Source organism: Ursus maritimus, unplaced genomic scaffold, assembly GCF_017311325.1.
Source record: "Ursus maritimus isolate PB19 unplaced genomic scaffold, ASM1731132v1 scaffold_1, whole genome shotgun sequence".
Classification (NCBI taxonomy): Eukaryota; Metazoa; Chordata; class Mammalia; order Carnivora; family Ursidae; genus Ursus; species Ursus maritimus.
Window position 1 is genome coordinate 29,882,235 of NW_024423343.1, and position 24,093 is coordinate 29,906,327.

Here is a 24,093-nt window from a genome sequence, read left to right on the forward strand (position 1 = left end):
TTATTTGTTAATCCATTAAAAAGGAATTTACTAGCACAATTCCTTTAGGTACCAAAGCACACAAAGGGTGTAGAAAAGGTACTTGATCAACATCAAGGTTTTCCACTCAGGGTCCAGCACAAGGTGAAAATTCAAAGGTCTTTGATGTGAGTAGCCTAGAATATCAAAAGGAAATGACAGCAACTATGACATAAAGAAATGGATTGTAAACACAGATCTACGACAGAATTCAGTTTAAAGAACGTAAAGATCCACATAGTTATTAAATAATTAAGAAATCAGGGACTTAATGCTGGGCTTTCTGCTCTAGACAGGGCAAGATTTTGTTAGCCAAAGGATATTTCTCTCCAGTGCTTAGAAAAGATCTGCTAGACCCCCAGGAAAACGCCTGAGGGCTGATAGCAATTGGCTTGTCTACTAAGGGGGTCTGAGCTTCACCCTTTGGCTGCAAGGAGCCACAGGCATTCTTTCTACAGGCTGGTGCCACGAAGAGTACAATGCCCTGGGGAAGGCAAACACATCTTGAAAAAACTTAAGCATCTTGATCCCCTGACGTCCTCTTTCAACAGCAGGTAAACAGAGGATTCAGGGAAACTAACAAGGTTGGTAGGTTCCTGATCTGCATCTTTTTCCATAACAATTCATCGCTTGTGTCAGAGCCACAGTTGAATCTACCAGGAGGAAATTCTGAAATCAGCAGAGCATTAAGCATACTCGAACCAGACGACACATTTAAAGATATGAATTAACGAGATTCCCCATAATTTTTTCAAAAGGATCAGGGGTAGGTCAAATTAACTAATGAGCTAAACTGTATGACTACATATCAGTAACATGAATGGACCGGCTAATATCAGAAAAGCACACAACACTTAGCTTTGTATAAGCCGGAGCAAAGTCACTGCTAACACATTCGCACTTTCACGATGCATGGCTTGGTGAGGAGAGGAAGACCATTTGGGTCCCCGCTCATGCCTTTGGCCAGGTGCCACTGTCCATGGCACAACGTGCACTAAAGCTCCATGTCAGGAGAGCGGCTGTGAAATGCAGATAATGGAAAAAATAATATATATCGAAGCCACACATCTACCTCCTAGAGAACCTGAAAGCCATCAATCTTTTTTAAATAAGAAAGAAACTAAGTCAATAGCATCTGAGCAGCAGATGAGAAGTAAAGCAAAATCTGTTGGCTAATGGTAACAGCTTTTGTGTTCTTTGTTGTTGAAAATGTGCACACAGCAGCAGCTCCGATATGCTCTCCAACTCAGATGCAAAGGCTACGGAAAACAGCTGCTATTTTTACACGGGAGAGAAAATCAAACACCACCTTTCAGATCTTCATTTTGCTAAAACAGTAGAAGGAAACAAAACAGAGTTGCTAGAGGTCTAAAGGATCTAGAACCTGTGACTTCCACCACAGGCAAATACAGCGAATATTGGACAACGAAAGGAATAGCGGGCTCTGTATTATGAGCAACAGAGTATGAATCTGCCAGATCGAGTCATCTGAAACCAAATATAAAGTGAAGGCTTACTTTAGTAATATTCTAGAAAATGGGATATGTGAAACTCTAATAGCTTTTGTATTTATAGACTACTCTAGTTAAATATGGTCTTTTTTTCTCTAACACCTTAAAGAGGAAATTGTTTCCTTATAAATTACGATGATATTGTAGAAGTACTACTAATAATTATAACAACTATGTTAGTTTTCTATTGATGCTGTAAAAAAAAGTACTGTAAACTTAATGGCTTAAACAACAGAAATGGGCCAAAGTTAAGGATTTGGCAGGCTGGGTTCTTTTCTAGAGACTCTTCAGACAGAATCCACTCCTCTGTCCTTTCCAACTTTTAGAGGCTGCCCTCATTCCTTGGCTCATGGCCACCTCCCTCCATCTCAAAGCTGGCCACATTGCATTTCTCTGTACCTTTCCTCCACAATCACATCTTCCTCTTCCACTTTTACGGCTCCTCATAATCACTCTGGGCCAAGGAGTGAAATCCAGGATAATCACCTTCATCTTAAGGTCAGCCAATGAGCAGCTTTAATCCCATCTGCACCATAGCTCTCCTTTGTCATGCAACATCACACATCCACAGGTACTAGGGATTGGGATATGGACATCGTTAGGAGGCCTGTATTCTGCTTACCGCAGTAATTTACATCTACTGAATGTGTATTTCTTGCCAGGTGCTGTTCTATAAGCATGTTACATGTAACTAAACAAATATAATTCTCATAACAATGGTATGTTCTATTATTATTCCCATTTTTCAGATGAGAAAACTGAGACACAGAGATTAAATGGCACGCTGAATGCTACCTAGATAGGTAACTAGAAGAGCTGGGATTGAATTTAGCATTTCACATGCAGAGCCCGCACTGTTAACCTCTGACCTCCACAAATTCAAAGGCAATACTCATCTATATATTTGGACCGTGTGTGTCATTATTATCAGGATGCGTAAAGCACAGCCCACAAATTCTGGCAATCGTTCTAATTACCTGGAAAAGGGGCGAGTTTAACATTCAAACGTCAAATGGGAAGACAGAGTCTATAGACACCACCAGGAAAAACAAACCAATGTCTTTTGAGAGATTTGTCCCACTGGTGTCAATATTATCTGTGTTACCTAAATGTGATTTTGCAGTTTCAAGGAGTCTCTCTCTCTCTTTCCATATTTATATATAATAATAGATTATATTTATATTCATATAATATATATGAATAACAGATATGAAATAGAAATTTCTGTTTCTGTCTGGAATTTCAGTTGAAAATCCCAGACTTGTGGCTCAGTCAGTTAAGCGTCCAACTCTCGCTTTTGGCTCAGGTCATGATCTCAGGGTCCTGAGATCTAGCCCTGCTTCGGGCTTCATGCTCAGTGCATAGTCGGCTTGAGGCTCCCTCCCTTCTGCCCCTCCCCCTCTCACACGTATGTGCTTTCTCTCTCTTTCTAAAATAAATAAATAAATAAATAAATAAATAAATAAATAAATAAATAAAATCTTTAAAAAAATTAAAAAAAAGAAAATCCCAAACTAAAAACATCTGGTGACGACTGCCACTTAGTATTCTTAAGACAGATATCTCCCTAACAGACATGTGAAAAAACGTTCAAAATCATTAGCCATCAGGGAAATTCAAATCAAAACCACATTGAGATACCACCTTACGCCAGTTAGAATGCAAAAATTGACAAGGCAGGAAACAACAAATGTTAGAGAGGATGTGGAGAAAGGGGATCCCTCTTACACTGTTGGTGGGAATGCAAGTTGGTACAGCCACTTTGGAAAACAGTGTGGAGGTCCCTCAAAAAGTTAAAAATTGAGCTACCCTATGAGCCAGCAATTGCACTACTGGGTATTTACCCCAAAGATACAGACGTAGTGAAGAGAAGGGCCATATGCACCCAATGTTCATAGCAGCATTGTCCACAATAGCTAAACTGTGGAAGGAGCCGAGATGCCCTTCAACAGATGACTGGATTAAGAAGTTGTGGTCCATATATACAATGGGATATTACTCAGCCATCAGAAAGAACAATTTCACAACATTTGCAGCAACATGGATGGGACTGGAGGAGATTATGCTAAGTGAAATAAGTCAAGCAGAGAAAGACAATTATCATATGGTTTCACTCATTAATGGAACATAAGAAATAGGGAGATCGGTAGGAGAAGGAAGGGAAGAATGGGGGGGTGGAAACAGAAGGGGGAATGAACCACAAGAGACTATGGACTCTGGGAAACAAACTGAGGGCTTCAGAAGGGAGGGGTGAGGGATTGGGATAGGCCAGTGATGGGTAGTAAGGAGGGCACAGATTGCATGGAGCACTGGGTGTTATACACAAACAATGAATCATGGAACACTGCATCAAAAACTAAGGATGTACTGTATGGTGACTAACATAATAAAAAATTATTATTAAAAAAAAAAGACAGATATCTCCTAAGAGTTGAATAAGAGGTAGCCAACATCACCTTCCATCCCTCACCTTCAGCCCCTGGAAAAAAGAAGGGTAGAGACTGAGAGAGCAATTTTCTGCGATGGAAAGTTGTAGGAGTAAAGAAAGTAATGGAACCGGGTGCTTCCCCCTCTGGCCATCAACAAAATAAGCAAGGAGGCTGCAAGACTGCCCCTGAGAGAATTTGAAAGCAATTGTATGAAAGGAGATGGTCATCCTCCCTGTTTGCTTGAGACTTGCAGAGTTCCTGGTCCTCTCTCTTCCCCGGGAATACAAGCTCAGGTCTGGCATGTGGCTCTAGAGCTGAGGAGGCACCGAACAGGGCTTGACTCTGCCCGAGAAATCTGAACATGCCAGGCTGGTTGGGACACCCCATGGCAGGATGAGGAGAGAGGGGAGCAATGGGAATGGGCTGTTTCTATCATTTGGAGGGGCAAGAGAAGGCAATTCCAGTGAGCCGAGTAGTAGATGCTGCAGAAGGTTAGGCCACAGCCGTCTCCAACTGACACCTTCCAAGTCTATTGGGGCAGGGGGGACCCCAGGGTGGGTGCCTGAGGTCAGAGGCTAAGGATCAGAGGGCCTCAGGAGGTCAGTAGGGAAATGTTTCTCCTATTCAGTAACTGGTGCAGTAGGGAGTCCCTGAAAAATCTACAAAAGTAGCCCACCAAAGGCCCCTGACAGGCAGATTAGACCAGATCCAGACACCAGTTAAGTACGACTCCACCCTTGTTTTAATAATGCCCCGCCCTTCCCCTGGGTCCAGAGACTGAGAAGCAGGAGAAGGTGGAATCCTGCCACCACATCACAGGGCCCTCCTTGGGGTTGAAGCTTGAGGGGTAGGGACGGGAAGTTTTGATTAATATTAGATTGGCATTTTAGACCCTGACACAGAGGTGGTTTCAATATCGAAAGTGACCAGAACGCATCAGCTGGAGTGATGTCATCGAATCGTGGACATCATTTCAGCATCAACAAAGCAGATTTGGAATCAGCTGTAGGAGAGGAGACAAAGTTGCTTTCTGATCATGCCCCGTGGATGGGCTGGCTGCACCTGATATCTTGTCTCACAACCCCACTGAGTTAGGACAGCAGGTCCGCTAGCCTCACTTTGAAAGTGAAGACAGGAAGGCCTGGGGAAGTTAAGCAGCACATGAAGGCCGGCAGCTCACGTGTGGAGGGTCCTGGACCGAGCACGGGGTTGACTCCAGACCCAGTGACCTCTCCACTGACCACAGTGCTTCTGCAGGTGCTCACGTGCTCTCAGGCGGGGCCGTGCACGCACCTTCAACTACAGGGCTGGTGAGTGAGGTCCGTCTACTCTGTCTTCTTCAACTCACACAGGGTGTTGTAGACGCAATGGGTGGGGACTCCCTCACCTCTTGCTTTCCCTACATGGATGGAAGACACATTTAATTCACCCGCATCACGCTTCGGTACCAAGGGCTGCGAGCACAGCCCAGGCCTCTACCAGGCATCAGCCTTCCGTTCACAGCAAATTGATCACAGCCTCCTGTCATCACCAGGAGGCTGGGGAGCCACCCAGGAAGGCTCCTTCTGCTTCTGAAGGAAAGGACCACGCACCCTCACTGTTGAGATTTTTACGCATTTAGCTAAAAAGGAGGGAAAGCTTGCCATTTTTTTCTGGATACACACAGATGAGTGATTTCACCAGGAGAAACCAAAAAGCAAGACCAAGCCCGCTGTGCCTTCCCAGCACACCCTACCTCAGCATGGCACCGAAGCCTTTCTTCTTTATTTTCCTCTCTGGGTCTTCATTTTCTTCTTTCAGCTTTTTCTCCTTGACTTTCAGTTTGCCCTTTTCCTTCTTCTTCTCCTTCTCTTTTGGTTTTTTGATTTTCCTGGCTTTATGTTCTGCGTCCTCCAGCTCAGAGTTCCCCTGAGGGGCAGATTCACAATTCAGAGCTCCTTGGCCAGAGTGAGAGCTCTTATCAGACAGACCGTCTGTACGGAGAGAAAAATCAATACGTGTGGGTCAGGGGCAGTCACAGTTAGTGTATCAAGAAAAGTTAAATGTAAAATACAGAGGAATGACTAAAACACTCCAGAGTTCTACCCTTCCATGTGGCTACTTGTACCCTTTGAAGAGACAACTGCCTAAATCTGGTTACTTCAGGAAGGTTTGCTGTTGGGAGGAGGGAACAACTGGTTCAGCCAGTGGTATGAAAGGTTTGATACGCGGTAAAACATGAGGAGCTCTGAAAGCCAGCTTGCCAACCTCGATCGGCTGCGAAAGCCATATGCTGGCAAACAAACAGCAAGTTTATCTCCAGGGGAAGTTTCTGAGGACGCATGTAACCCAACTGCTTCTACCCAATTAATAGTCAGTCCTCAGGCTGAGGCTGCTTCTAATGACTCCAATAAGAACGTCAAGAAATGCATACTTGGTGCTCCTACCCTAAGGGGAAATGACAGTTGGTCCTTGTAGGAGAGTGAAGGAGAACATTTCTCTCGCGTTCACACTGTCAAATAAATTGCATATTGTGTTAGCCAATTCCATGTTCGTTAAGCCAAAGGGCAAAACATATCAGGAAAATGAATTACTTTTAATATCAAAAATATAATTGTGATCCTTAAATCATTTTTCTTTGTCGTTAAGCACACATCCTTGCCTATGATTCGCGGATGATAATGAGATGAAGGAACCGGGTAAGGAAGCACTTTGTCCTACCAGCTTCTAGCTCTTCGGGCCCGTCATAGGACTTGTCAATGGCTGCCCGGAAACTCTCGTTGCAGCCGCGGCCGCGAACCATGTGCGGCCGGGGCCTGTGGAAGGGAAGTTCGTTCTTCCTGACCTCAGCAACCGCAGTCTGGAGGCTCTCCAAAGAACTGGACTTCTTCAAACCCAGGGTTGGACCGAAATCTTTGCTTGGCGATTCTGGAAAAGAAAGGGCAAAACATCACCCTTTCCCGAATGAGGCACAGTGTGGTGTAGTGGAAAAGTCTGTTGTTCCAAAAATATTTGTTTGGGCATCTTAAAAAAGGGGGTGTTGAGTGAGTAGGGTTTGGGGTTCAACCCCAGCTTTGCCAACTTCTTGTGATTTTGAACCGGTGGTTTGAGTTCTCAGAGCCTTAGTTTCCTTTTATGTAGAGTTGTGGTAAGATTTAAAATGATAATATGTATTAAATAAATATGCCTATGGGTATATATGCACGTACACAGATATATATGAATTTGAAAGTTTCTAGCGGTCTACAGAGATTGTACACGCACACACACACAGGGCATCTAGGATGATGAGTGTTTCTCTCACAATGCCCACCCTAAGCACTCCCCACATTGTAGCTTTTTATTTTTAAGATCTATTTTTTTAGAGAAAGAGAGCTAGAGCTTTGGAGGGGGGAGGGGTAGAGGTAGAGGAAGAGAATCTCAAGCAGACTCCCCGCTGAGCACGGAGACCAAAGCAGGGCTCAATCTCATGACCCTGAGATCATGACCTGAGCCAAAATCAAGAATCGGATACTCAACTGACTGAGCCACCCAGGCATCCCTACATTGTAGTTTTACTATGTCCATGACTATTTTTGTGATTATTGAGTAACATACTATGCATAGAAATCAACATTGAAATGACAGTAATTTTTATGATTAAACACTTTACTCTAGTGGCTATTAATGTATCATGAATGCAATTTATTTAGTCAATAAATAAATAAAGCAAAGCAAGAGAGAAAACAACTTTTCTGTGTCACTGCTCATTGTTCCAAATTGAATTTCTATTTGGGTATCTAGAAAAAGAGCAATTTTTAAATGTAATATATAATTCCAAAAAGAAGAAAATAAAACCCGAGAGAATTTTAGTAATTTGTTTTCTGATATATAATATTTTTCATTGGCACTCTTTGGCCGTGTAGCTGCCCCCCTTCCCCCACGCCGTGACCTTCCTTCCCACCACAGCCAGGCTTCTGGTTGTCTACAGCAGGATGAGGCTATCTAAATGCCAGCAGCACAAAGACTATTTTAAAGAAGGAAGGAATTATATCAGGGCCCTTCTCCACCAGGGCTAACTCTCATGATCCTTTCCAGTTGCAAAGGAAGTTATCACCACGCGGGGGCTACATTTGCATTTCTGGGCGTAAACTACTTCGCAGTTTTTCAATAGATACAGACTGAGTACATACTAAGGATTATGTACATAAAGTACCTTACTCAAGGCCTCTTTTCCATATGTTCTAAATATGCTAAAAGTCGTCAGAATAATGATAATAATTCTAATAGCTAACATTGCATGACAAGCTTCGTCCCATTCTAAGTGCTTTACCTGTATAACCTTACTATAATCCTGACAGTTATTATTGTTAACCCCATTTTATAAACGAGGGAACTCACGCACAGAGCAGAGAAATTGCTGGTATAAAATCACACACCCACTCTACGTCAGAGCTGGGAACGTCCTCAGGCCGCCTCACTCCGGCATTTCTGCTCTGCGCTGCCTGAAGATAAACTTGGCCTCTGCCCTCTCCTTGATTAGAGTCGAGCTACTTAAACTGGCCCAGAGAGTCCTCATCTGGAGAAGAAGAGCATTTGTCCAGATGAGTGCTGATGAGACCGGCCAAGCAGGCAAACTCCAAAGATCAGATGTTGCTATAATTCTAGTTTCATCATTAACTTACAGGAGACAATTCTGCACTTGGAACAATATGCATGATGACAAAAAACACTGCATTTCATGGGCGACAGTGTATCTTTGATCAACACAAGAGATGAGATTAAGTGAAAAAAAAATTACAAGAAATTTCAGGGACAAATTTCAGATGCTACTCGCAAGTCACAAACACCGAGACTGTTACTGCTAAATCCACGAAGAGGCATACTTCTAATACTCTCAGGAAGGAAGGCAAGTGGAAGAAACAGGAATTGGATAAGATCGTTTCTGACAAGAAAACAAAAGGCAACATAGAGGTTTGGGGTATGGAAGCAACAGTAAAAGCTTTGGAGTTTACAGAAAATATTTTACACCATCAACCCCTAGGGACGTCTGACATGAAGTTTGGTGAAAACAAGAAGATGAAGAACACTATCTGAGAAAGCCTAGTTCCTCTGTCAACAATAGTAACCATCTTTTATTTATTAATTGCCATTCAGGAGATTATATTAGAGCCCAAACTGTAAGTATTCATGTCAACCTTGTGCGATAAATTCTAGGGAACATGAAAGAGAATAAATCATCCAAGATATAAGGCACGCTATCTAAAAGGAGCTCATCTGAAGCCCCGCAAGAAGTCATATTTGAGGAGGAACAAATACATTGTTACTCATCCTAAGCAAACTGAACATTAAGGATTCATGGATTTTGCTGGATTCATAGAGCCAGCAATTAATTCACTTTACAAAAATAAACAGAAGCCACAAATTAGAAGCACCAACTAACGTTGGCCAAAATTACAACCTAGCTATATTGGATGTAGTTCATAGGAAAATTAAAAGCAAAACTGGTTGAGTCCTAGGTTGTAAATGTGAACTCAGGGTTTTTCAGGCTTGGAAAAAATGTTTATATTTATTCCCGGGGAGTCAACAGGATGTAGCCATGGCAGGCTGAAGCGAGAGGAAAACCTGAAATCAAGATGACCTCTGCAAGGATTTGCAGGGGCACCGAACTGAAGTTCTAAATGAAAGAAGACTCTGATGTGGGCTTTGACCAGGGTTCCACATCTCCTCTAGGTGTCCCAGGGCTGCCGACAGAAGGACAAGTTCATGTTACTGGTTGTGCAAGGGATTATTATATTAATTGATGGGGGATCAGCACTAAATTCCAACAAGGCACTTGGAATGAAGTACCCTACCATGTAAAGATTGTACACAGTACAATAAATGGTCCCATTTAATCCCCCTTCCCTTATTCTTATCCTCACCAATTCAAACTTAGGTTGACATTACCTAGAAAATTCTGTAGCTTTTAGAATGGGAAGATTCACTGTCTATTTTTAGCCTAACCATTTACACAAATTATATTTTTTCTAGGCTCCCATTAAAAGTAGAGGTCTCTCTGAAGGGATAATGTAAAGTAATTAATCAAATTCAAAACCTCAGTCACTCTAGCTCATTGAAGTCACCCCAAAATACGATGACTCCTCACATTTCCCTCTGCAGTGGCTGTGGCTGATTTTAAGCAATTGTCTGAGAGAGTGATCTATGAATACCATGTGTTATCAGTCTCAGGGTGGGTGGACTCTGTCCAAATTTGAGCACTGACTTGTCCCATTTTGAGCATCTACAGAACTAATCTTACTACGATTGTTCAATGATTTCCAGGCCAACCTCACTTACTTGCCAATGCCAAGGAATAAATCTTCTTTCAAACTTTATTAGCAAAGCTTTATTTTTTTAACTTATGACTTCTATGTCCAGTGACGTGTTCTCTAAGATCCAGATAAACTCATCTTTCCATCAGACACATGAACTTGACAGACATAAACTTCTTTAAACAAAAGATAGAACAGTTATCCAGGGTGCTAAAAGAGGGATCTTACATGACAAAAATTATTCTCAAGGTCATATGATAAAAATATTCTTAAAGTTTCATGTGCCAAATTTTTCCTTAAAAGCCTCAAAAGGAGATATCACTGATATCACATTTTTTAAAAAGATGTTATAGCACTTTTGAAGATTCATCTGTTCCTAAAGGAAGGAAGGACTGGCTTGGCTGAGTTCCAGAAGCCTTCCCCACAAAGAGTAGAGGGAAATTTCAGGATCATGTCTTGTGGCCCACCAGTCCTCAGACAGATCCACTACTCCCTGTCATCCAGAAAAATACAGTGTTATGAAGAGCATGGACACACACCACAAGACGAAAGATATAAAGGACTAAAGACTTCTCCATGTGAGAAATGGGCATGAAACAGGTGGCTTGAGAGCTACTGTCTACATCAACAGGTGCCATTACAAAACCGATCCTTCACACCCCAAGAAGCCGTTGCCCCTACCTTCTAGATAGAAAGTCCCATGTCAACATATTACAAAACAGAAAGTCCTTCCTGGAAGGTTGTTTGGATGAGGACCCTGGTTTCTCTGATTCAGTCTTGGACTCCTGCCCCATGGCTGCAAACTGCTGTTGGTTCCTTATGGGCAGGTGATTTGAATAATAGAGAACAAAAGTCTAGAGCATTGTTAATAGCAAGTAAGAGGGGAAGATGGGAAACATGCCAACAACCTTCATTCTGCCACTCATTTCCCGAGTTATTAACCCCTCCGTGCTTCAGTTTCCTAATCTGTAAAACGGTAGGACAAGCACGGAAGAGTAACTGCCCAGAGTATACGCTCATGAAGATAATTACTGTCACTAGACTTCTGTGTCACCTCTAAACATCTGAACGAGTGAAGGCCTAGCACAATTCATTTGGTTGCGTCCACCATGGCATTCTTCTTTTTTTTTTTTTAAGTCATATTTATTTATTTGAGAGAGAGTGTACATGCGTAAGTGTGCGTGAGCAGGGGGAGGGGCTGAGGACGAAGGAGAGAGAAACTCAAGCAGACCGTGCAGAGTGTGGAGCCCCACATGGGGCTTGATCTCACGATTCTGAGATCAGGACTGAGCCCAAACCAAGAGCTGGATGCTTAGCCGACCGCACCGCCCAGATGCCCGTCCACCATTGCATTCTTTTTTTTTTTTTTTTAAAGATTTTATTTATTTATTCGACAGAGATAGAGACAGCCAGTGAGAGAGGGAACACAAGCAGGGGGAGTGGGAGAGGAAGAAGCAGGCTCCTAGCACAGGAGCCTGATGTGGGGCTCGATCCCATAACACCAGGATCACGCCCTGAGCCGAAGGCAGACACTTAAAGAGTGAGCCACGCAGGCGCCCCCACCATTGCATTCTTAACTACAACCATTCCTTCCGCAAAAAGCTGAAAAGGGCTTCCTGAAGAAATAACATCATTTCTTTTTTATTCAAAAATTGAACTGATTTTTTTAAACAACTCCTCACATTTTTTTTTCTTCTGAAGTAGGGTATATGTACCCATCTGTTCACTGTATATACAGACTATCATTGGGAAGACTGAGAGTGGAGTCTCGGTTGCCCTTTCCTTAAGGCTATAATCATTTAATTAGTCTGAGATTTCATCGGCAATATTTGAACTTCCCGTTCTAGCATTAAAATCTTGCAATAGAAGAATGCCTTAATCCAGAAGCCCAGTAATTGGATCTTTCATTATTGATGAAATTGCTTCCAATACATTCTTATTAGAACATAAGGAATTATTTTGGGGAAGGTATTCACTTTCAGATACGTGGCAAGTTTTTCTCCCAGCTAGAGCTTTATAATTAATAAATACTTATGATAAATTAAGAATAAATAATGTATTAATTTGCACATTTCAATAACATCAATGGCCCTCAAGGCATTTAGTGAAAATTAATTAAGTTAGTGCTCCTCCCTCTAAAATAAAGGAATTGTGCCCAGTAGTAAATTGGGGATCAGAATGATTGCAATGCTATTCAGGGGTCACAGCATGAAACTTAAGAAGGCCGGGAATTCGGCAAGATAGCTTGCTTTCATTACCAATTTGGCATTGCTGTATTATGAGCAATGAACGTGGGCAAATACAATAGAAATGCTTTACTTGCTTCATGGGGAGTTGTGATGTGAAATTAATAGCCTTAAAACTCTTTGAATGAAAAACTATTATAAATTCCAAGTAGGAAGTCACAACACCACTTTATTCTCCAATATATCCTGCTTTGTCTTTCTATTTTAGATTACATTTAACTGAAAATTTTGTATATTTGATTTTTTTTAGTAGTTTCCCTAGAGGCAAAATGTCTTATGTGCTTTAATAGATATCATTGCAAATCCATTAGCCTAGAAAAAAAGTTTCCCATGATATCCAAATGTATAATTTCCCAAATTATGTTATCTGTGTTAACTGTGTCCATAATGGGCCTAATTACCTTCTTGCCTATCTCAGTTTTCCAAATATTGATCATCATTCCAAGCTTATCACTGTGCCCCATTTCCTATTCATTACCATAGGGCATAATGTAATCTGGTTTATACATTATCTGCTGTCATTTGGGTCTCAGTTCTTTTACTGGCAATTTCCAACTTCTCCACGAGCAGAGATTTTTCTTTTAAGTCTCGTAAATCCCAGGGTCTTTTATCATTTCTTGAAATTCATGTCAAATGTTCAATAATGAACTTCTCATTAAGATTCATACATTTGCATAATCTCTCCTACTCTGGCTCCAAACATTGTCTATTTTAAAGTGAAAATATCTAGAGAAAATATGGGAAGATTAGGTGAACAAATACAACACATTGCTTTGATGATGAGTGTGGGCATGGCCCTTCCAAAGTCTTCAAATCTTTGCCCAGTGTTGTTACACAATCTCATTGTTACTAAAAGTTCCTTCTTTTATAAACTGGAAGTTGAAATCTTATGCTCTATTTTGATTCCTTTCCTGGACTCAAATTATGCACAACAAATGGAAAGAACAGTGAACTTACTGTACCAAAAATGTTGTTGTGACACTTATTTTTTCATTTATTGTCTATTTCGTGTGTAAAGAAATGGAGTCTGGTTCAATTTAATGGGTAAATTATTTACTTATGTATGCATTTATCTATTTATTTATTAAAGATTTTATTTATTTATTTGTCAGAGAGAGAGAACACAAGCAGGGGGAGTGGCAGGCAGAGGGAGAGGGAGAAGCAGGCTCCCTGATGAGCAAGGACCCCGATGGAGGACTCGATTCTGAGATCCTGAGATCATGACCTGAGCAGAAGATGCTTAATCGACTGAGCCACTAGTGGGTAAATTATTTAAAAATATGTATATATAACCATATTTCTGGGCAGATTCTGTTAAGGCAACTGAAGAACGCAGACTAACCCATTCCCAAGAGCCGGTGTGTTGTGATCTTTTGCTTTCCCTCTTATCTAGCTTATTAGGAAAACTCCTAGGTAATTAAAAACAACAACAACTCACAATCGGCATTCAAGATAATAATGAATTTAAAAATTGGATAAACGGCACTGGTCTCCAAAAGGGAAGATGGCTACTTAAAGGAAACCAAACCAAACCAAACCACTTTTATTATTTAACTGGGGGGGGGGCTATTTGAGAGTCCAATAAACTGTCTAAAGTAGCAAGCTTTTCCACCTGTGAAACAGGATCAATAGGATCGATAAATGCCACCTATCATTTTCTTTGTCCTGTTGACTTGGCATCCTCAGCGCAGGGAAGCACCACGTAAATATTTGTTGTAGGGATAAATGAAGGTGAAGGTCAGGGGTGGTTACAGCACGCAGATGCCCCTCTTCTCCAGGGCCATGAGGCGGAACCAAATTTTATCAAGAGAAACATACCTCAGTTGCTTCACTTCCTCAAGCGCTCACACAGTGTCTTGTTCTTTGTTAATACAGCTCTTACATTCTTTGGCGTCACTTTCAAGGGCTTAATCATTTCTGCCCTATCCAAAATTATTCATTTATCTTCTCAATGTTTTGCCTTTTTACAGTAGTCATGCCTTTTGCTTAACTTCTTTGTAATATTAACCTTTTCTGCCATTTCTACCTCCTTGAGTGCACTTTAGTCTTGTTTTGACCCACTGCCAAGAACACCCCTATTTGTCTTCCAGCTCCTTCTTGTATCCCCCGGGAACAGGCTTTCACTCTGAACACAAACTACTTCTGTGATTCTACTCGCCACCCCACCCTTTCCTTTTACCGTTTACTCTTTGTGTGGCCGGCTTCAACGGCACATCTTTTTTCTGCTGTTGATTGTTGAGTGGTTTATGCCCTATGTAGTTGTATACAGTACTCTCAAAATAAAGTATAACATAGGGAATTCTAATAAGTCTCTTTAAAACCATTAGCATAACTAAAAGGTGAAACTGATGGATTTCTTGGATGAAGACACGCAAAGATGTTCTTACATGATGTTATGTAAATTGAGTACCTGTATTTTTTAGGGTCAAACATTATTTTTGCACTTTTGCTTTACCATTTTCTCCTCTTTTGATGGCTGATGGTACTTAAAAAAAAAACACTTCAAATTCTCAGTTACTAAGTTATTTATAGAACTGATAAAAAGTGTGTTTTTCAGTTTGGTGTGAATATGAATAACAATCTCTCTATGGATATATTTTAAGCAAGATTTCAATCTAATGTTAAAGTGTCAAGCCAAAATTAAGTCACTATCAAGGAGTGTTTATTGAGTATGTTTTATGGCTCAGAACTGTGCTTGGTCCTAAAGGTAACAGAGGATAAGTATAATAGTAACTAACACTTCCTCGTTGCTTTATAATTTACAAAGTTCATTCCTATACAACATGAGATCATATCATACACCACTGATCTTATCCAAATTCACTTGTACATTCATGTCCAGAGAGAGCTCAAATGAAGAAGAAGGGTGTAAGGGCAGGACAAAATAAACTTATATAATGGGAGTAATTTCACTCACCATCCATCTCAGTGAGAGTAGGCTCTAGAATGAATGCATCTCAGAGGGCGGGTGTTTGGAGAAATGAACTGTTTTCTGTGAATCTCTGCTTTTACTTTTTACCCTGGGTAAACATTATATTATTTTTTATTGAGATACAATTCATACATAATATTGTGGAAGCTTAAGGGGTGCAAATGATGACTTGATACACATATATATTGTCAAATGATTACCACAAGAAGGTTAGTTATCACCTCACATAATTACCATTTTTTGGTGTGTGTGGTGAGAACATTTAAGATCTACTCTCTTAGCAACTTTCAACTATATACTACAGAATCCTTAACCATAGTTTCCATGCTGCACTTAGATTCCCAGAACTTAATCATCTTATAATTGGAAGTTTGTACCCTTTGACCAACGTTCCCCATGTCCCCCATCACTAGGGTCCTGGCAACCACCATTCTGTTCTCTGTTTCTATGAATTTAGCTTTTTACTATTCCACATATAAGTGTGATCATATAATATTTGCCTTTCTCTGACTTATTTTAACTTAGCATAATACCCTCAAGGTCCATCCATGTTGTTGAAAATAGCAGGATTTCCATCTATTTTACGGATGGATAATATTCCCGTGTGTATTTACACTGCATTTTCTTTATCTGTTCATTCACTGATGGTCACCTGGGTTGTTTCCATGTGTTGGCCATTGTGAATAATGCTGCAATGAACACAGGTGTGTAGATACCTCTTCAAAATAGTGATTTCATTTCCTTCAGATAGATACCATAAGTGGGATTGCTGGATCATACAGTAGCTCTATTTTTAATTTTTTGAAGAACCTCCGTACCGTTTCCCATAGTGGCTGTACCAATTCACATTCCCACCAACAGTGCACAAGGGTTGCCTTTTTCCCACATCCTTGCTAACACCTGTTATCTCTTGTTTTGCTAACAGCCACCATAACAGGTATGAGGTGATGATGGTCTCTGCTTGCTGCTTATGCCATGAGCTGCTTCTGTCATGAGGGAGGGTCATTCTTGAGTTTCAAGATTTCTATCTTCTATGGGTCCCCATGCTTAAACCCAAGTCAATCACTTCAACTGATGCTTGATTGAAGAAACTGCAGATAATTTTGAATTCCGTACTTTAAGGTGAATTTGGGCAACTTTCAATAATATTTTAGGATTTCCCTTTCCCTGATGACTTGAGAACCATTCTTGAGAGGTGATACCTCAGTACTGTATCTCATGTAAATCTCAGAACAACCACTCAACTTAATTCTCTTCCAATTCCTTTTAAAATTCCCTGAGTTTACCAACAAAGAAATGTTGGCCTTCTGACTTGGCAAAGCCACTCGGATGCTCTGTAAGGCTTTCTTTACTTTGACAACCCAGGAATTAAGCTCTTCCCACTTTTCTGAAGCCCTGGAAAGAAAAGATAAGGTACCTACTTTCCTCTAAGATGTTATAATCCATGTGCTGAGCAAAGATGGACACACACAAAGTGATAACACCAGATAATGAATGGGAGTTCCTTCCCATTTATGAGGGAATATATCCATCTAGGATAAATAGAGATCCCCAAACTTTAGAAAATAAACATGTTTGACTCCTGGCTTCCTCAGGAGTGGTATTTCCAATGGGCGCCATGTTATCTCTTCACTCGACTAATTAACTGCTTTCTCAGCCTCCAGTAATAACTTAATCTTTAGAGCAATAGCTATAACAAGCACAGGTTCTGGCATCAGACCACTTAGGTTCATTTCCCAGTCCCATCCTATACTCATTGTGCTACCTTTGATGCCCTCCCCCCTCTGTGACTCAATTTCCTCTTTTGTAAATTTTGTAATTTGTAAATTTCTTACAAATTTTACAATTTGTTATGATGACAAATTTGTAAAATTTGTAAAACAGAGATAATGATCGCACCTTCTACGCAGGGTAGTTGGGGGATTATCTGATACAGAGCTGATACACGACGCCTGGCACGTGTAAGTATGCAGTAAACATTAGTTTGTACCATATGTCTTCTTTTATGAGCAATGTTTACACTCATTAGGAGGATTTCTTTCCAACCAACAGAATGCCAAGAGGATTTCTGTTTCCATAGCCATATATCATGGGCCTGGGCACCATTAGCTTTGGCTTTTCACTCTTTATTCAAAACTAATTATTTTTTGTATTGTTTAAGACTTTTCATCACTTTTCAAATCATCTTCTATACCCTTCACTTCTTTCAGTAGCCCAAAAGCCTTGTTTCTTACAGAGGTGTTTTCCATAAAGAAACCAAATGCTAAAATCACTCGATGGGAATACCCATGTCTGGGACAAGTAAAGAGCTGGGTGACTCTTCTCCCTCAGACCAACCCATTACACCATCAACAAAATGACAAACCAGGCAGCGCCATAGACTTTTGGGGTCACGGAGCAATAGACAATGCTGAAGACTACAGAGCCAAGTATGCTGACATATAGCACAGTTCTGGGCTGAAGCAGTGTGGACACTTGAAAAGTCCAGAGGAGACAAAGCACCTTGATCCTCAGTCACTGGATAAGGCTACATGAATAAAGCAGGGCTTGTCCTTGAAGATGGATCAGAAACAGGCAGGAAAAGTAGGAGGTGAGCAGGTGCTCCACAAAGGAGTTAAAGCATGAGGAAAAACCTGGCACGTCTATTCAGTAGTGGGGATATAGGATGGATGGAGTGATTGGTAAGGGAAAGCGACTTATTGGGGATTGGTGGGAAATAAATATGGGTAAAGGAAGATATGAAGGGCCTCAAAATCTGGCTGAAAATGTGAGACTGCAGCAGGGGGCAATGGGAATCCTTTAAAAGTTTTTCACCAGCACGATGGCTTGGTAATATAGGTATTCTGAGAAAAGAGAACATGGAAGAAATATATAGGATAAATTAAGAAGAAGAAAAACTGCTGTATTATATGGTAATGGAACTCACTGCAAATGAAATATCTTGGTCTTTACTTTCTTCCTTTTAACAATTCCAACTTCAGGCTTTTGTGAAACGATTTCTTCTAAAACATTTTTAGTGAGGTTAGTAATCTTTCCTTACAGTGAATGGAGTTACTTGCCCTAGACATTTCTCTGACCAACTGGGAAAGGCTGAAGAAACATGGTCTAGTCTACTTGGGAGGCAAGAGGTGCTCCAGGATGTGATCTGTGAATGGGTAGGACAGGGGCACTGCCTACTCCCCTTAAGCTTCCTCCTGGCATGGCTAAGCTGTGACTGCCACGGCCAGTCCCGATGCTATCTCCTCTTAAGCACGCTTCATTATATTTTGTAATATATAATGATTAATGGGCAGTAAAACTAATAACATGGGGGCACACAAAATAAATGAGGTGGCAAATATGAAAAGGAAGTCCCACTTAATGTTGTTGTGAAATCTGACAACATGCTGGAATTTCCCTATAACTCAGCCTGAAGAGCCCCTGCCAGCAGGAAACAAGGTTACAAGAAGGTGGCATTTCCATTAATAACTCCCCCTCGGGGAAGTCTATGATCAATCTTTCTTGTACTGAAATTCTTGCCGGATTGTAGTGAAATTTCAGAGCTCGTGGAGATACTGCTGTATTTCATCCCAGGGAAGCTCATGGAGGAACGGGAAGAACATCACAATTTGCCTGCTATCCTGATCTGCCCCTTATATCTACCCCTGGTATTGACATTCATTTTTTCCCTATCTAATGTTTGCCATTCCAGATGGAATGAGTATCCTGTTTTTTGTTTTTTTTTTTTTTTTGAGGGGGGGTTACTATGCTTCCCCCACTTTCACCCAGAAGACTGCCTATGACCCGGGCATAACTGATGAGTAAATTTCATCCCTCTGGTTGGTTTGGGGGATAGGCTGTTGGTCCACACAGGGCTAATTAGAACTAACCTTGGTAGAGTGACCAGGAAAAAGTCATCTTTGCTACTGGGGCTACTGGGAGAGTAAGCCTGGAGCTGCTGATCGCCATCTTGCTTTTCTATGAAAATGAAGTCCAAGGAGAGGACCCGGAACTGTGAGAAAGAGCATTGTTGACACCGAGACCCTAGGTCCAGCCTTGTCTTTATGCAGATGCTACTCTGAATTTTTCAGTTGCCCGAGTCAATGGATTATCTCCTTCACCAAAGCCTGTTTGAAATCGGTATTTTCAATTGTCACCTAAAGATTTAACTTAACGCCCTATTCTCTAATGTTTCATCTATACACCAGCCCACCAGTTGTTGCTCTTCAGGTCGGACAGATACCCGAGCAACAGGAAAGGTTGTTCCTTGGCTATAATGGTGAAGAGATCATAAGTGCAGAGCTGATCAGAGCAGTGAGAACGGCCTCTGCTGCGGGCATGCTCTAGTCTGTTACTGGTTGGGTTCTATGAGAGATAAATTCTCCAACAGAGAAGACTGTATCAAACTGATCTTCTCATCTTGGCCCCTGACTCCTCTGTGAAGAGGGGACCATTTGCCAGATCCTTTCTAATAACTAGACATACAACTAATTGCTACACACTTTGGAATAAAAGAATGGCTTTTGAAAACTGAATAAAATGAATTATTGCTATGGTTAACCAAGGGTTCAAACACCCTATCTATGATTACACTAATTAAATACATTGCTTTGGATTGTAAAGTTCCGAGTAAACCTAATATCACTCATAAGGGCCTGTTCTTCCTGTGGCATTCCCATGGCTACTCAACAGAGGCCTCACATATGGGAGGAGGTGTCTGTTTCTGCAGGAGGGTTTTGTTGTATTGAGCATGTTCCTTTCACACTTCTCTTTAATAAAATCTCTAAATAAATGTGAATCCCAGACTTATCTGTAAAAACCAAGGAAATGACAGGCTAATGATACACATTTTTAAATAAGAAGCATCTTTTTAAAAATTTTTAAGAGAGGGAGAGAGAGAGAAAAAGAACACAGGGTGGCAGGGCGAGAGGGAGAGAGAGAATCTTAAGCAGACTCCATGCCCAGTGTAGAGCCCGACATAGGGCATCCGCAAACAAAGTGGAATATGGCAAGATGTAGAGTGGGGGATAGGAGTCAGGGGCGAAAAGGAAGACCCTGAGCTGAAACAGACCTCTGGACAGACTGAGAGATGGTCCTAGAGACAGAGCAGGAAAGAGGGGAGAGCAAAGGCCTGATGAGTGGGGGCAAGCCCACCAATTTGTCCACTGGGGAGTGTTCACGTGGGGCGGGAGGCACACAGAGGTGAAGATGGGCAGAGAGGATGGAGAAAGAGCGACGACCACTCTAGAAGCCAGATGACCAGGTGCATGATTGATCCCACCAGCAATATGAGACCTCTGAAGTCTGCCACTCTGTGTCCAAACACAGTCACTCAAATACACATGCCTATTTCTGGAGACAATAACCAAGGCAGTGGCTTTCTAATTGTACCGTGCAGTAGGTGGGACTCAGTTGCCCCACATGCATGTGACCTTAGGACCTAAAATTGGGATGGATTTTTTTGTTTTGGCTCAACAACAATAACAGCAAAGCTGAGCTTTATTTAGAACTTACTACGTGACAGGTTCTGTGCCACGTGCTCGTGATCTCTGGGTAGCCCAAGAAAAGCTTATCATCATTCGCCTTTTATAGAAATCAGCCTCCCAGAACAGAAGCCCCGGCTCTGCCCTGAACATTGCAAAGCCCTATTTTACTTTTGATAGCTAATTATAATAAAAACACAAAAACATACGGCTTTTCTAAAAAGTATTTGTATCAAAAAAGAAAGGAGTATTGGGTTCACTGCTGATGCTCCCCCACAAAAAAAGAGCTACTTTTGTTCTTTTAATATCAGCTTCTGAGCAAACCAAATGTCATATGTTATTTTCCCTGCCTGTTCTGGGTAAGAATTTAGAAAGGAGCTGTGATGCATCATTAAATAGTTTTTGCCATCATCTTATGACTGAGTTATTGGCACTAGGTACAGCCGTGGGGGGAAAAATAAATGTTTATGATGATTTAAAAGACCAATTATAAGCCTTTGCTTTATTCCTTACTCAGCATCCTGCACGGCATGTAAAACAGCAATGTAAAAAACATACTACATTTGATTTTAGCTGAGCAGAATGTCAGTTTTCAGTTACACTTAAAGAATAAAAAACATTAGGATACCATTAACAGTTTCAGAGTAATGGAGGCAAAGTGAGACTGTTTTCTATTGTTATTATTACTGCCATTAATGGGTCCATTCCAAGGGAGAAATGCATTCCAAGGGAGAAAAGCTGGGGACAAGCCATACACTTTCAATAGAGCATTAACTCTTTCAGGTCAAAAGGGGGCCCATTCAGTGGACTGCACCAGGCTGTTACTGAATGATACCCTGGTGGCCTTGAAGAATTTATCTCTTGTCTAAAGAGTCTCGCTCACACATTTCTATTTTCTGTCTTCGAGTCCAACAAATATTCCAGTAAGAGAAAAGGTTAATTTGCAGATAATTATTTAGGGAGAGAGGGAATATTTTTTAAAGTAGAAAAACAAAAACAACCTGTCACAATGCATCAGTCACTGTGTGCAAATCTGGAAAAGGATAATGAGCCTCGTGAAGTAACAGAATGAAGATGAAAAATTAGAGGTGCAAGATGGAACGATTTTCTTTCAAGGGAAGTACCTGGTGAAATAATTTTTTTCCCATTGTTCATTTCACGCGATTTATATGTGACTAAGTACAGCTAATCCTGTCTCCTTCCAAAAGTTAATGTCAGCTACTAGAATAATCTGCTTTCTTGATTTAATTGCATAGTTTAACCTCTGACATAACCTTTTAATTCACACCATGACAGCCAACCTGGCAGAAAGTTTTTCTAGAAATCTGAGTAACTTCCCCAAGGTAACAACTACTTTCCTTTTTGTGGGGGGAGGGGGTAATATTCTGCCCAAGAACTTCAAATCCGCCCTGGCTGCTCTGGCTGTAGAGGTGGCTGTCTTATTGCAGGGAAGGGGGACATTTACTGGGATACCTAGTATGGTAAGAGTTTTATGCACAACAGTGTCGGTACACTTATCATTACTGAACCAGACACTTAAAGATAGCTAAGACAGTAAGTTTTATGTTATGTATGTTTTACTACAACTAAAATCTCTTTGTTAAAGTTGGTTCTTTTTAAAAGCACGGTTACTAAAAAGGGGTAGGATATAGAACACTGATCAGATGATATTTTGGTTAATAAAAGTATGTAGTTCCACCTTGATTCAAATAAGGTTGTAAGAAAAAAAACACACTGTAAACATTTAAACATTTTGCTGCTGTTTAGTGCAGTGAACTGAATTTGGGGAACCGAATTAACAAGAATACTTGGCTTCTTAAAATGCTAGGTCAGGGGCACCTGGGTGGCTCAGTCGGTTGAGCATTTGCCTTAAGCTCAGGTCATGACCCCAGGGTCCTGGGATCCAGCCCCGCATTGGGCTCCCTGCCCAGGGGGGAGACTGCTTCTTCCTCTCCCTCTGCCTGCCGCTCTGCCTACTTGTGCTCTCTTGCTCTCTGTCAAGTAAATAAATAAAATCTGTTTTAAAAAATGCTAGGACAGAAGTCTTTGGCTACAGTAGTATAAGGACTCACATGCTCTGAAGGCTCTGATTTTAAGTGAAGACCAAACAATGATTCGGGCAGTGTGGAGCCAATGGATGGTAGGCAATTTTTAAACTGAAAGGTGGTAAAATTCTGATGCTGTTTTTAACAGTGATTTTTCCCCCAAATTATTAAGAATGTTTCTCCTGTTCCAGCAATTTACGAATCACGATTTAGGGAAGAAACTTAATTTTAATAGCAAGAAATTTAAATATGTCTTGTTTTTCTTATTCAAGTCACTGAGATATTCAAAGAGGAGACAAATATTAAGGGTTATGTTTGAAGTGTCATTTGAAATGCTGGGACAGAAGTCTCTGGCCACAGGTAGTACAAGGATTCTTCAGTAGGCTATCACCAAGAGAGGAAGAAAGAGATTAACAAGGTGAACTAACAAACCAAGTCCAAACACATGCCATTTTGGATTAAATTCCTCTGCAAAGAATTATAAAGATGGGGGTGGAATCTCCTTATTCAATATTTCTCTTTGGCTAGTAGGCATTTTTATTTGAATTATTTCAATATGAGTTTTTTTTCTCTTCGTAGCTTGGATTTTTTTTCCTATGGTGAAATGATAATTCTTTGCTTATATAACCTCACTAATGCTGTATCAGAATTTTGCTGCATGATCAAATAAAAGGAGGTCTAGAGGTTGAGAAAAGAAAATTTGTTTAAACAAACATCTTGATAATTAGAAAACTGATGGGAAATTCTCTGCTTTTCTGCAAAGAAAACCAAAGCTACGGATGTGAGATGTACATAAGTAAAAAGCTGGAAGCCACACAAGTACAATGTTTCCTTCTGTCCTCAACTCTAGATACAAGGCATTCTCATCCACTGATACATTTCAGGGCTACCCTTGTGTATTTCTTTCTCTTCATTTTTTACCCTTTCAAGTGTATACACTTGGCCAGGAGGTGCATTACTGGGCTATTTTAAGATGAAATGGTTTTGATTTGCTGATCGACCCAAAACAGTTCCCCACCCTCAGAGGACAGTCATGCTACCTTCAAAGAGTTAAGCACTGATATTCCAGAAAAACTCTCCCCGGATAGTGTTCAAATCTGTCAATGATCGGAAGCATATATTTTCCTAGCTTAGGAGGAGAAGGAGATTTCTCGGTTTGTCATCAATCCAGAGAGAAA

At 40.9% G+C, this 24,093-nt stretch overlaps 1 protein-coding gene across 6 annotated transcripts in view; it reads right to left on the bottom strand.

Moving 5' to 3' along the window:
- Positions 1 to 24,093, bottom strand: part of PARD3B (par-3 family cell polarity regulator beta) — a 978,033-nt gene that overhangs the window by 282,931 nt on the left and 671,009 nt on the right. For all 6 annotated transcript variants that reach the window (XM_040641719.1, XM_008687551.2, XM_040641729.1 and 3 more), the window contains 2 exons: positions 6,659 to 6,865; positions 5,694 to 5,931 (listed from right to left, as the gene is read on the bottom strand). In XM_040641719.1, coding sequence (XP_040497653.1) covers positions 5,694 to 5,931; positions 6,659 to 6,865 — 445 coding nt within the window. The remainder of the gene's footprint in view (positions 1 to 5,693; positions 5,932 to 6,658; positions 6,866 to 24,093) is intronic.